The sequence below is a fragment of the Lagopus muta genome, chromosome 8 (assembly GCF_023343835.1).
Source record: "Lagopus muta isolate bLagMut1 chromosome 8, bLagMut1 primary, whole genome shotgun sequence".
NCBI lineage: Eukaryota > Metazoa > Chordata > Aves > Galliformes > Phasianidae > Lagopus > Lagopus muta.
In genome coordinates this window covers 25,779,286-25,794,303 of record NC_064440.1, presented here as the reverse complement: position 1 = coordinate 25,794,303, position 15,018 = coordinate 25,779,286, and the positions used below count along the sequence as shown (strand labels likewise).

Genomic DNA, 15,018 nt, shown 5'->3' with positions numbered 1-15,018 from the left:
GCTGCCCATAATGGCAAATACACAAAGCAGGATATAGTTTATTTACTGAAACCTATATTACCATATACTATAAGTTGTGCTATATGTTCTTTACGTTTTTCACCTTAAACACGATTACACTGCATTTTACAAAAGGGAAAAAAATATATGGCAGCTCTAGGACACACATCTGGAATTAGCAACCAAGTGCACTTGTTATTTTAGATTTCACATGAAGTATTTTCAAACTTTTGTGCTTGTGTGCTTTTCCATGATACAAACATTGATTATTCACTGTGAACTTTTTCTTACATCAGAGGCTATGATGAAAATATGGACTGGGAGAAAGGGGAAGGACAGCCATTCACGTACTTTCTTTATGGAGCTGCTTGTTCAGAGGTTGAAATTAACTGTTTAACGGGAGATCACAAGGTAATAACTGAGCATCATGTTAGTTTTGTAAATAATGTGGATGATCTTCCTCTAGATTTTTTTTGTCTCTCAACATTTCAACAGCTTATTGGGCTTTGCATGAATAAATCACCTGTTTTCACTTGATAGTAAGTGTATTCGTAGAGTGAATGCAAATTGGAGGAGCGCAGAATGATATCTGTGCAGTCTTGACTGCACATCTGGCACATCTGTGTCAATGTCATTCCAGTTCACTTTTGGATTATGGTGGACATCTGGCATATTCTCTGCCTGTCCTTTCCTGTTAGTCAGCAAACAGATTACAGCAAAATTAAATATACAGGTAGGTGTTGTAGACTACTGATCATACGCCCACTATATGTACTTATTTCCTCGTGTAAATGGAAAAGATCTGTGATGGCTAGCTCTGGCTAAAATTCCATTAGAGCTGAGACAAGCTCATTTTGCTTGTAATGAGGTATGGGGAATTACTTTGATATTGTGTACGTGTGGAAGAACATGCATTTTAGCATATATTATTCCACTGAATACCAACTCTGACCCATATTGTGTTCTTATGCCTCTACCCTATCCGTCTCTATCAGTGATATGACACTGAATTTTATTAACAGAACCTCAGAACAGACATAGTTATGGACATTGGATGCAGCATAAATCCAGCTGTGGATATAGGACAGGTATGTTCCAAGAATTTCCTGCTGTCTGATTTCTGTTAAGCTGATAGTCTTATCTGAAATGAATATTTCTCTATTAATTTAGAAAACATTAATATGTCATATATGATATTACTAAGTTCTTTGCTTGCAGTCTTTTCCCATTTGTGTCAGTGAGGCCTGGATTTTACCCATGATCTCTAATGTCAACCTGTAGAACTTCCTTCATGTATATTTGCTCACTGTCTGCCAGACTTAAATCTTGTTTGTGACCTGCATTCTCTGATTTCTCATGTTCTTAATCTGAATCTTAATCTTCTCTTAATCTGCCTTCCTACCTGGTAACAGAGAAACACCTTTCTTCATTGCAGGCTGGTCCACAGACTTCATCATTCATCATAAATGCACTTGTCTCTGATGTGAGAGAAGAGTATGAAAGCTTTTCCCATCATGATAGCCACAAAATGTTGAAAAATCCCCTTAGGCAAACAGGAAATAAATTGATCTTCTAAGAGCCAGTGATACAAATCAGTTCTTGCTACAGTTTTACCCATCTTAACAAACATGAGTACACAAATATTATGTCTTTTCTTATTTTAAGATTGAAGGTGCCTTTGTTCAAGGCATTGGACTTTACACAATGGAAGAATTGAAGTACTCTCCAGAAGGAGTCCTGCGTACTCGGGGTCCAGATCAGTATAAGATCCCTGCTGTTTGTGATATTCCAGAACAGTTTAATGTTTCCCTGCTGTCATCTTCCCAAAATCCGTATGCCATCTATTCATCCAAGGTAAGCAAATCATCTTAGATCTCAGGACAATCAGAGAAATAAATACAGAAAAGTATGTCTATATATGCAAGATATGAGGTTGGATGACGTGTGTTCCAGGATCCTAAGAGAGCTGGCTCATATGATTGCCAAGTCTTTCTCCATCATACTTGAAAATTCACAGCTGTTAGGTGAAGTCACCGATGACTAGAAAACAGGAAACAATCACTCCCATTTATAAGAAAGGGAGGAAGGAGAACTCAGGGAACTACAGGCTGGTGAGTCTCACCTCAGTTCCTGGGAAGATCATGCAACAGATCCTCCTGGAAGACATGTTGAAGCACATGAGGTACAAGTCAGGTAATCTGAGACAGGCAAGATTACCAACAGAAGGTCATTCTTGACCTATGTAGTGATCTTCTATGATGGAGTGATGGCGTTGGTGGACAAAGGGAAGGCAACTGATGCCATCTACCTGGATTTCTGCAAGGTTTGACATGGTTCCCCTATGATGCCCTTATCTGTAAATTGGAGAGATACTGATTTGAAGGGTGGATTGTTTATTGGATTTGGAATTGGTTGGCAAGTCGCAGCCAGAACTTTTCTCAGCATAGCTCTCATGGCTTACAAGTAGTAATTATAGGGTTTTGTTAACAAGCTATTCACAGAAGTTGCAACGTAAATTTAAAATTTTTACATCAGTGATAGACTGATGGGTTAGAATGAAAATAATCAAGAAATTAATAGAGAATGATAATGACTATGAGAGTATGTGCATTGTGTTAAGCAATGAGAAATAGGAATGTGTATGTGTACTTATGAGATAAGCTGAACTATTCAACTGGTAGAATCATTGCTTCAATTTACACCGGTAAATATTCTTGTCAGTTGCAAGTAGTAACAGCATATCAAGATGAAGGCAATTGTGCAAAATTTCAGCTGTTTCAGATATTAGTTATGCTTTTAGAATTCAGTAGAATAGCATGACAGGAGTAGGAAACATGTTTTTAAAGTAAAATTTATTAAAGAACGAATAAGTCCTTTAAAATTATTTAAAGCTGTCTTTGTGACACATAATTAGATTTATTTTTTTAATATTGTCTACGTTATGTAGTTACATAGTTGATTCTATAAAACTGATGCTAGTATCCCTCTTCAAACAGTTTTTACCCTTTCCTGTGAACATCTATAATTACCCTAAGAATTCACTGTCTTAAGGAAGTGTGATTCTGTCTTCATGCAGCGTGTTTGGGGAAGACGTTTGTTTCTCAAATCGTAGCAAGCAGATTGCAATTGCAATATCTCAGTCAAACTCAGGTTAAGATATTCAGTATTTCAGAAGAAAGTATCCAGAGGAAACATAGATTTTACCTACTTTTGCGATAAGGAACAAATGTGACTCATGTCTGAATCAGTAAGAGAATGTAAAGACCACTAAGGTGTTTCCTTGTCTATGGTGAATTAGTGTGAGTTCTGACTTTTTTCTAATCTGTTCCTGCTACTGGATTGAGAGTGCTTTAATTTAATCTGTCACTTATTATAAATTTCCATTCAAGCCAACCTTTTTAGGTCCCTGGAAGCATCCAGCAGCAGCAGACTTGACATCACCTAAGTCTGCTTATACTAAATTGAAGAAAAGCATACTAAAGAATGAAGTGCGTTGAGTCGCTATCATCTGAGCTTTTCAATTGATATTGCTGTGACATGTATTTCTCATTTGCTCAACCTTTTTTTTCCCAGGGGACAGGTGAGGCAGGACTTTTCTTGGGATGCTCTGTGTTCTTCGCATTGAGGGATGCAATAACTCGTGTGAGGAATGAAAGAGGACTAAAAAAGACCTTCGCCCTGAACAGCCCTCTGACTGCTGAACAAATACGAGCAGCCTGCACAGATGACTTTACAAAGATGGTAATAGGTAGGTGGGGGGGTGATCTGTTTAATTATGTCTGAGTAAATGTAACAAAATAAGCTTTTGGCATCCCTGAGTGGTGAGGTGCCTAATGATGTTCCGGCTGGGAATGCGTTATATAGAGCAATACCATAGAGCCCTTTCTACTGAAGGCTCCTTCAAAGCTGAAATATCTGGTAACAGGTCCCACACAACTAAGTTATTCCAGAAAATTCATTTCAAGCATTGTTCTGGAATTATCTGATTTTGAATAATCTTTCTTTCCCTTTAAAACATTTTTTTTTTTCCCCCTTCTCTTCCTGAAGCCTCCTCTTCTCTTCTGCATGGCAAATTCCATAGCCATTCCTTAAATAACATGTATTACCAGTGTGTGCTAAATAGTAGATCAGTCTCTGAGCGGTTCCATCCTCCTTCGAAGTTTCCCACCAACTTCACTCTGGCACTGTTACTTCTTTGTGGTACTCCTTGCTATGTCCAGAGCTCTGTTGGAGAAAAGAGAGCTAACAAAAGAATACAGAAGAAAAACAAATGAAGTGATACACTTCCAATAATTCTAACCCTTCAGATTCACTGTTTTCTGCAGCTGTTCACTGTTATCTTATTCCCACTGCTATGGCCCACTGCTATTCTTTTTCTACTTAGATATAGATTTAGTCTATAAAATCTGTGAAGCAAAGTTCTGGCCAGTCTATGCTTTGGCACATCCAGGCTGTGCCCCAAACCTTTGCGGCTTTGGCACAGAAACTTCTGAGCTCTCGCTTACAAATTACTTTTCTTTGGTTGTGGTAGATGTCACTGACCCCAAAATCAGTAGGTATATGGACTTACTATCATTACAAGAATTTGAAGGAGGTGAGGTCCACAAATGCAGAAACTATGCTTCTAAGTCCCTGTTTCATCCTGAGCTCAGTTTTACCTTCCTTCTAGACATCATCTCTAGGTATCTCCTGTGGAACACCCTGCTGGGCAACTTAAAGGCACCTGATAAGGACAATATTCAGAGTTTGTCAGTCAAATAATATTAACATGTAATTCTTTTCATATCTTGTTTGTTTTCTTAGATGACAAATGATGAATCTGCTTTCTCCACTCCTTGGGCCAGAGTGCATCAGACCTGAACAGAATTACAACTATTGATTTCCTGCTCCAAAGCACACTAATCAACTCACATAAAATAAAGTATTTTCTCATTTTCAGAATAGAAGCATATATACATTTAAAAAAATCACATTACTCTTCTGTCAGTCTTCATTTTTGGTCTGGTATACTTACTACACCGCTCGAGTTACAGCGTTTAATTATTAGAAATGCATCTCCAAACATACTTATTCCACGTGTCATGCAGTGCAGGTCTTTGCAGACATCTTGGTTGAAAAATTGGAACTTTGTTTATTAAATTAAATATCTTTCTGATAGCAAGTGATTTGTAGTAAAGTCATTTTAGATTTGTCTTGGTACAGACATCTTTGTGTTAAGAATATACACGGAACTAGTAGTATGATTTTCTTTTGCTATGCCAGGCAAATTGGTATGACCTATACAGATAGGAGATTGATTTTATCTTCAAAGCTGGAAGAGTCACTTAGATGTAGTTTCCCATTATGGCTTTCTTTTTGTCATGGAACAGTTCAAAAGCCTCTGAATTTAGTGGGAAAATTCATGTGGAGTTCAGTGTACTTTTAAATAGAGGTCTGGATGAACCTGTCTCTGGAAAGGATTCTTAAACAGTGCTTAATCCTATTCTCTGCACTGTACTGAGTCGTGAGAGTAAGTTAAGAGCTTTTCTTTCACTCTTGAGCATTACTGTGATAAAAAAGACAAAACCCAAACAGAAAACAATTTAAAAACAGCAAAAGATATCTGCGAATATTGATCATGTGATGCTGCCTAGGCAGCAGACAAGTAGTAGCAGCTGGAGACAGGAAAATATAAAGCAGCACTGTTTAGAATGGTAACGAATTCTGGTGATAATAAATTTGAAGAATGTATTTATTTGTAATATAAGACAAGTTCAAGAAATTGCATAGAATATATTGAAATGAATGTATTATGGAAGCTCCAGTCACCGTTTTCTGATTTCAACGTTAGAATCCATAGAATTGAGCTCATGGAAAACTTCAGCCTTTCTTGTTATTAAAGTGTAAAGTTGAAATTTCAATTCTGAATGTGTTCACACATGCCCACAGATATCCAAAAGTCTCTGGCATTTGGATTTAGGGCTTTGATGTAAGATGCATCATAACAGAGAAATCATTACTTTTTCAGTGTATGCATGTATGTTTCAGAAAGTAGCACTTGAAGAAAATTGTACTAGATTCATAGAATCACCAAGGTTGGAAAAGACTCACAAGATCACGTAGTCCAACCATGTACCCATCACCAATAGCTCTCACTAACCCGTGTCCCTCAACATTTTCTTTCATGAAGTCGAACAGTCACACATTGAACATGTGATTTCTGTAAACCTCTGCATCATCTGTTCCTGACTGCTGTTTATGATGAAAATCAGTGGCTCTAATTGTTTCACACATTGGTTTGTGGTCTCTCATTTCACTTCTTAGTTTGCCACCAACTATTTTCTCTTCTTTCCTTTTATGACCTGGTATTGTATTTGTGAGGGAAACCAAGATAGCTGGTTGGACTTCTTTTGTTTTGCCTATTAAAATATAAATATTTATTGCAATTTGTGACTCTGTGGTCTCTGAGTGGGTGAAATTAATCTGCTTAAACCTGGGGATTGAGTGCTACTTTAGGCATGATAAGACAGCAGAGAAATAGGAGAGCAGTTAGAAGATATGGCATTGTAACTGGAGACCAAAATGCTTATAGTAGGTCATCTGAAAGGACACCAGAAGTGTGGGAAAGTGCCACTAGAAGTGGCAGCTGAAGCCTTCTTGTTTTTTAACTTCTTTTTCTTCATTTTCATTGTATTGCTTTGGGTCTTATATGTGTTAAAAAAAAGTAAAAAAATAAATGAATGTATGTGCTGCTGACATTACTGGTCTTTCTGATTACAGAGATCTTTTGCTGTGTGGGCTTGTTAGTGACAGTTTGCAACTCCATGTGTCAGTTATAGCTCCAAACTAAGGGTAAATCCCAGGATGTGCTGAAATAGGGAGCATATGAAATCAATGTATTGTGGAAAGAGCCATTGTCTGTGGCTCTCCTATGTACCTATTTTTCATAATGCATGCTGATAAATTCTAGGCAAGTCAATTATTGTAAAATTGTGGCCCAACTCTTACACGCAATGATGTCACCCCACCTGCCATGCTGAGCTGTTTATACACTTGGGATTCATTGTGTTCTAGTCCTATGCTTTGCTATCTGCAGTACAGATCACATCTGCTTATCAGTATTTCTCAGCTACTATTAGCAAAGATTCCTTCCTGCCTCCTTACAAGTGACACCGTTTTCTATTTGTCTCAGTGAAATCCAGCTATATGCTAAACATGTTTTGTGGATTTTTTTTTTTAATGGAAAGATATTAATCTTTTAGCTTTAAGATTTTGAAAAACTGCGTGAAAGCTAGAAATATCAGCTATTAAACATCCTTTTGTTGACACTATGCCTATGAGGGAAATTGTGAAATGAATTTTTTTTTGAACAGAAAAGTGTTGAGGAGGTGGGTATTTTTTGTGTTCTTGTTGTTATGTTTTTAGTATTAAAGATTTGCAGACTCAAGGAGCTGCACAAGCAAAGCGTTAGGTCTCCAAAGGCATGGTGCATTGGATGGCTGTCGACACATTAATATATGTTGTGCAGAAACACCGGAAAAAAAACTGGAAATGGCTGTTAGAAACTTTTTTCTTGTTTTTGTGGTAGAGAATTATTTCTGTAAATATCTATCTTCATTCACTCCCAAGCTATGGCTGGAGAATCTTAAGCACCTAACATATAGGTACTAAATTCTGATTTGGAGTCTGTTGCTCTGAAATGTAGATATTGCATAGCCAAAGTCCAGTATTACGTCTGCTTATTTCTCGTCTTTTAATCCTGCATGTGGTATGTGCAACGCATGAGGAATACCACAGTAGTGCTGCATTTGGCAGAATTCAATAGGACTTTTGCCTGCAGTACCTTATGACTTCAGTTTTTCGTTGTTCATAATTCTCATGACATACTTGAGGGGCTAAAACAATCAGCACATAGCTCTGCTGAGAATAATTTCCTTCTAGTGGGAAAAAAGGTGGGGAACTGACTGCTTTGTCTTACAATACAAAACTGTTTCTAAATGAGAGACGCTTTTGCCGTATAATATAAAAAAAGTGACATGTACATTTAAAAAAGTCATGCACATAAATTCTCAATTAAAAAAAAAAAAAAAAGCTAGCTGTAATAAAGCATTTTAAGATTAATGACCCAGTTTACTACATGTGAATCTAGAGTAAATAGATAAGACACTAGAGTACCAGATCAGGATTTGGAGTATCTTTCTCTATGAACTTAGCACATGTGGTATATCATATAGGGTGTGATCAACTCATGTCAACTGCAGCAGTCAGGCTATTGAGTTGGAGTGGCATAAAGATAATCAGTAGGAAATTTTGAAGTTTATGCAGTAGTAATCCTGACTGTTGAAACCTGGTTATAGGAAGACACTAGCTATAACGCCCATCAGTGATATACTAAATGAGAAGCACAGGTTTTAGCTTTAGGCGTTCCTACCTAATCTAAAATTCACAGCGTTAAAAAGAGGCCTCCGAGTTGTAGTTCAAACCCAGGAATCCCCTCCAACAGATAGCTTATCGCTTAGGTTGCAAAGTTAGAGTTAGAGGGGATCTTACTCTTTTCAAATTATTGCTCATCAGAGAAGAGTTATTGTGCAGAGTGCAAGTAGAAAGTCTGGTGAGCCAGCACCTTAAAATGCATTACTTGCTGTGAAGGTGCATAGCTTACGCTGACTCCTCCCTATCTACTTGATTTGATGCTCAGTCTGAAAATAAATTCAGTGGGATATAGAGCAAGTTTAGTTGACTTGAGTCAGAGTCATATGACCTAGGTGAGGAGCGTGTAGTATTTCATTAATTTCTCACAGTATATAAAACTTCATTTTTCAGATATTAATGCAGCAGCATGGCAAACAACCAGATGACCTTGTCTTTTTTGTGAATGGCAAGAAGGTGAGTTTTTAAAGGCTGGTTTTTTCCCTTTGGAAAATTGCTGCAATATTTACTGTTTATTTTATACCGCAAAGCTGTTATTCTGGAGCAGTATTTCATTCATAGGTAAGCTGCTTGTGGATTTGATCTTCCTTACAGCATCCTGTTTTCTCCTGAAGGAGCTTGTGGGCTTTTCCTGTCTTTACTGTGAACTGGGTAGTTGGATTTCTTTATGGTTTCAATTCAAAGCTGAGAATTTTTAAATCGCCACTGTAAGGGAACAAACTTGAGCATTAATTAATCTGAGAGAAATTTCAAGATCTCGTCTCTGTAACCGTTATTTTTGCTTACATTAGCTCAGTATTTTCTGTGCACTCATAAAAATTAGGCAGTCTATTTGTTGCATTAGCGACTTTATACTTCATTACCTGGAATTTTTAGAATTATAACTACTTATTATTTACTAAAACCTTACAGTAACATACTCCTAATGTTGATAATTGGAGTGAACACCGCTAGTATAAAGGATATTCTGTTTGCTAATATAATTTCAGAAATTTACAAAAAGAAAGAGGTTGCTTTTCCTGTTCTTAATGTCAAAAGCTCACATTTCATTTTCAAATATATTGTCACCTTTTCTGATTTTCCAGTTTAATAAAAAGTGAGTTCCTATTAAAAAAGATATCACCCAATATATATTAAAAGCTGGAATAAAATAATTTGACTACTATGTGGGTTTTTTGTTTGTTTTGTTGTTGTTGTTTTTGGGTTGTTTTTTTGTTTGTTTTTTGTTTTTTTGTTTTTTAAGTTGCCATGGATTTTTCTCTTGTTTGGTCAATATTTTTATATTATTGAGCAAGAGTACTGGCATAAAAATAAATAAATAAATAAAGGTTTCAGGTGGATTGTGGAAAAGTGGTTCAAATTTTTGTCTTTTTTTAAATCTGTTTATACGTGCCAACTGTGCTTAAATGCATTCTTTTTGGGGGGAAAAAAACACCAAAACTGAATTGTTGTGCTCTTTTATATTTTCTATAGAAGTTTCACATATTACTTGTTGCTATTTAACCAGTTGAAAAAGATATGATCCTAAATAGCCTATGTTATTACCATCCCTTCATCTTAGGTGAAAATATTTTGAAGCTCAGAACATTTCCTTTTCCTATGCTGGTTGTTCCCTTCTTTGGTGAAGGTGAGAGGTTACTGTAGTGCTTTTAGTAATTTCTGAATTCTACTGAACAGTGTTCCTGAACTAGCTGAAGCTGGTAAACTGGGACATGCTGCTGATATAGGAAAACTGTTGAGAGAAGCCTGAAGTGAGATCTCTCTTCATTCTGCATTGATAGGTCTTAAAATATGTTTTCATGCTTTCTGGGTTAGTATAGTATCATACACACAAATTCATGGCTTTGAAACTAAGGGATTTCTGATTCATGCTGCTATGAGTCAACAAAGGGTCTAGTAAAAAGAGGGGGTCTATTCTTTTCCACCCAGTGTTTACTTAGCCTCTTTTCCTTCTCACTTTTCTGAATAAACCATGATTTCTAATACTTTAAATACATATTTCACCAATACTACCTGACACATTCGTTGATATATCTACAGATTGTGATCAAGTGTCAGGATCCTGTTGCTGAACAAACAGACCTCCTTAATGCACAATCACAGCATTTCAGTGTCAGTTAATCCTTGTGAGAAGGTTATGTCCACACTCTAACACATAATCACTCTTTTTTTTTTTTTTCCCCATGATGCAGGTAATTGAGAGGCAGGCAGATCCTGAAGAATTACTCCTGTACTATCTAAGAAAGGAACGTATCCTTTTGTTTGAGCTCTGCCTTTGAATTCTGCAATTCTGTGAACTACTATAATTGAGGATTTGTTTGACTTTGGGAACAGAACAATAAGTAGAACTAAGACATCTCATGTTGCATTTGTTCTTGGCAGTGCAATCCAGTGCTTTATGTGCATTATTTGTTTGGTTACGTGTGTTTAACATCGTAAATTCTGAGTGTAACTCTTCTAGGTCCTACCCAAATGCTTCTCTACAGCTTCTCAAACAACAGAAAAACTTTCAGTTCATTTGCCATTAAAATTATAACTAAAGAAATAAACACACAACTTCTTTTATAGTAAACCATTTATTTAGACCCCAATCCCTTAAAGAATTCTGTATAAGCATATTTTCTTACTATCTTCTTATCTTTATTTTTTGTCAGTTGGGAATTTTCAAGTTCCTAAACTGGTGTCAAGGCCTTATTGACTTCAGTGACAGTTATTCTAAATAAAAAGATGCCATGCATGTTGCAAAATTAAGCATCTGTGTTAGCATTTGAGGTCCTTTTTGAGAAAGCAAAACAACATTAAGGTAAGGAGTAAGTGGAGAAGGGCAGTCGTGGAAAATACTTCACAAGCTGTAGCTTTTTTATTAACTTGCATTGTTCAGGCATTCGGTGGAATAATTAGCATCTTTTTAGCAGTCAAGCATCGTATGATTTCTATAATGATTACAAGTATGATTACATAATGATTACTAGTAGGAATGCATGGGAGTACAAAAATTGCACTGAGTGCAGGAACATCTGGAAACATGATGAAATTAATTTGTAAACATGATCTAGTACCAATAAGCAAAATGGATGACAATGTACTTACCCAGTGGGAAGAGCAGTACGACTGTCTATGATTCTGATGAATGGAGCAGTTAAGATGAAATGAGTTAGTAGATTCCATGGTCTGCATGGCACCATGACAACAGAGGGATAGACTGTGAATTGGATGGAAAAAAAAAAAAAGGTGGAACTTCTATGCTGCAGATAATGGACAAAGTCCATTCTTACAGAACTTTGTCTTGTGCATGGGTATTGTGCTCCATTTTGGGTACTGTACTCCTTTCATGAAGCAGCAGTGGAGACATACTGAAATCTGAAACAGAGGATGCAGATAATTATGTATAAAGCTTAAGAAAGTGTTACAAATAAGGCTCATCAGAGAACCTATTGCTGGATTTCTTCAACATGTTCCAATTACAGGGTACTGATTTTCAGTATTTTGGGGCTTCACCAGGTGTTGACTATCAAGACTGAAAACTTCTGTGTTAGAAGTTTGCCTTGCCCTCATTTCTCTCCATTCTTACCCTTCTTATCTCTTTATGTGTTTTACTTTCATCTATCTTGTACACTTTTTTGTGTGTGTCTGGAGCTATCTGGTTCAAAGATCCCTCCGGTTTTGCTCGTGTACGTAAAACAAGGGAAACTCAGCAGAATGTAAAGAAAAGAGGACTTCATCTTATATTTTATTTCTTTAACAGTCTCCTTTTGCAGTCCGTCTCTCAGGAACAAAGTATGGCTGTGGAGTAGGAGGCTGTGGTGCATGCACTGTGATGTTATCTACGTATGACCCAGTTGCCAAGAAGATTTGGTATGCTCACACTGATATTTGAAAAAACTCATGTTCACTTGGAAATACTTGGTTTCTTTCCATCTAGACAGATCTTGGGTAATTCTGGTACATATGTAAAAGCTTTACCTATAGACTTTCTCCACAAAAGAGATTCCAGAGTTGGTCCCACTGTGATGCAATAACGCTGAGATCCCGAGTCTCAAATCTTTGTCTAAAAAAAAAAAAAAAAAAAAAAAAAAAAAATCCAACAAAACAAAAACCAGCCAAACAAAACAAAAAACAAAAAATAACCCACCACCAACAACAAAAAGCAGAAAAAAAACGAACAAAAACTTCCACCCCAGCTTTCTGGAGAACTGATATTTTAAAATTGTGTTCTTTATAATCTGAGATTTCTGCAGCCTTCTAATCACCTGCTTCTCCTGACTCTTTTGTGCTTATTTGAATATGTATCATTGTTAGTGATTCTTTACTAGACAACACAAAGAAATGTCCCATATTTCCCATAACCATTGCTAAAATCTCTGTGGGCTTCAGCAATGAACACATTCTATTGTAATTGTACGGTTTTGTCTGCAGCAAAGTTAGATGTTTTAATTTCTTTTTCTCCCTGGCTCTTGAAACTTACATTTATGAATATTGTGTCTGACTTTCTCACATCCTACTCTCCTCAGGTTTTAATAAAGCATATGTTTGGGTTTTGAGGTTTTTTTTGGTTTTTTTTTTTGGTTTTTTGTTTTTTAACTTAACCTTTCTCTTTTTTAATTAAGAAAGCTTATTGCTTTGTGTAGAAAGAAATCCCACCAGTGGGAACTGTGCATGCTCTCACAGTCCAAGTGAAGGATTTTGTGTTCTTGTGCCACAGTGTCTTTTTATAGCCCAGTAGCTGAAGTATATACCCTTTATTTCTTCCTCCATAACCCATACGACAAGGCTGTTTAACACCAAAGTTCTCCTTTACCCCTCAAAGACACCATCCTGCCAATTCCTGCCTGCTCCCCATATGCTCACTGCATGGTGCTGCTGTTACTACTGTGGAAGGGGTTGGAAGCATAAAAGACAGGATTAATCCAATTCTGATAAAGTTTGCAGAACTTGAATTAGGCTAGGATTAGATTTTAAACACGATAGATTTGCAACCCAAAATAGCAGAGTATTTTCTTTAGAGTGGTTGGGCTTGATTCTCAGCTAGTAGAACAAATCATAGATGCACTGATGTGAAAAGAACTGAGTTAAGAGTCCAGTGCAGTAGGCACATCATGCTGCTGAATGAAGAAATTACATCTGTAGCAAAATATGAAATACAGAATCTTCTCCACGGGAAATCTTACTATTAAAATTAGAGGAATTAATCTGTTTAATAATGGCCTCTTTATCTCCTTATGTTCCCTGCAACTACTGAATTACAAATACAACTCTGCATTTAAGCCCACTTCCATAGATTGTGGCCCCATTATTAATAAAAAGTTTTTCACAACACTTGAAGATTTCTGTGTACATCAGAGTTCAGTGAAATACATGGTAGTGGCTTCTCTGATACCAGTGGAAATGTGATCAAGTGTTTGGGGCTCACTCTTGAAGGGTTCCAATAAATTTGTCATCATTCATCCTGATTAATCAACTAATGTTTATGTGTGTCTTTGGGGATACAGTGCATAAAAACATGATGTGCATTTATGTGTGCAAATACTGAATGTAATATTTTTCAGATATATGTATAGTAGTAAAATTTTCTGAATAAGCAAACAGTATTTGAAGTTCTTGTTGCTTACAATATGAAATTTATCTTACTCTTATTTCTGTTTTACTGCTGACAAAAGCTGCCTACGATAGCAAGTCTTTAGAGGCCTTACAGGTATTGCATTTAGTGTGGAGTTATGATTTCACTATCTAAACTCATTTGGTTACAGGGATAGTAATAGGAGCTGCCTGTTGCCTTGCCCAGCTCAGAGAGATTCTCCTGGAGACTATCCCAAAACTCCCAGAGGAGAAAACAAAAATCTACCAAGCTCTCTTGCAGCAACTGAGAACTCTAGCTGGAGAACAGATCAGGAGCATGGCGGTATGTATTCAGCTGTGATGGGAAATAAGTCAACAATACAGACATATTACGAAGATGATCAGGGGACTGGAGCACCTCCCCTATTAGGACAGGCTGAGGGAGCTGGGCTTGTTAGCCTGGAGAAAAGAAGGCTGTGGGGCGACCTTATTGCAACCTTTCAGTACCTAAAGGGAGCCTACAAATAGGATGGAAATCAACTCTTTGAAAAGGTTGCTAACTGCAGGACAAGGGGAAATGATTTTAAGTTGAGGGAGGGGAGATTTAGGTTGGCTGTCAGGGGGAAGTTCTTTACTATGAGAGTGGTGAGGTGCTGGAACAGGCTGCCCAGAGAGGTTGTGGATGCCCCATCCCTAGAAGTGTTCAAGGCCAGATTGGATGGGGCCCTGGGCAGCCTGGTCTAGTATTGAATGTGGACGTTGGTGGCCCTGAATGTGGCAGGGGAGTTGGAGATTAATGATCTTTGAGGTCCCTTCCAACCCTGGTCATTCTGCTATTCTGTGACATATCTGTATGAATGTCACTTACAAATACATGGAGAAAAACTGGATGAATCTATGATAAGCTTCATAAAGCTAAGTATTTAATACCATCACAAAAGTTGTATGAAGTAATATGGAATAAATGGGAATTTGTCAGCAGGGTCAAATATCTTGAGAGCTGTAAACAATACTCTCTTGTTTTCCCTGCTGTCTGAGCAGAAAACAGAAAGA

The 15,018-nt window shown here is 37.0% G+C and overlaps 1 protein-coding gene across 2 annotated transcripts in view; it reads left to right on the top strand.

Moving 5' to 3' along the window:
- Positions 1-12,218, top strand: part of AOX1 (aldehyde oxidase 1) — a 45,794-nt gene extending 33,576 nt beyond the window's left edge. Inside the window, exons 31-37 of one of the 2 annotated variants that reach the window (XM_048952973.1) lie at positions 297-411; positions 1,023-1,088; positions 1,666-1,854; positions 3,574-3,748; positions 8,803-8,865; positions 10,602-10,659; positions 12,168-12,218. In XM_048952973.1, the coding sequence (XP_048808930.1) occupies positions 297-411; positions 1,023-1,088; positions 1,666-1,854; positions 3,574-3,748; positions 8,803-8,837 (580 nt within the window). In that variant the 3' untranslated portion in view covers positions 8,838-8,865; positions 10,602-10,659; positions 12,168-12,218. Of the gene's footprint in view, positions 1-296; positions 412-1,022; positions 1,089-1,665; positions 1,855-3,573; positions 4,762-8,802; positions 8,866-10,601; positions 10,660-12,167 lie in introns of those variants that run through there. The other variant, XM_048952974.1, reaches the window with a different exon arrangement.
- Positions 12,219-15,018: the final 2,800 nt, after the last annotated feature.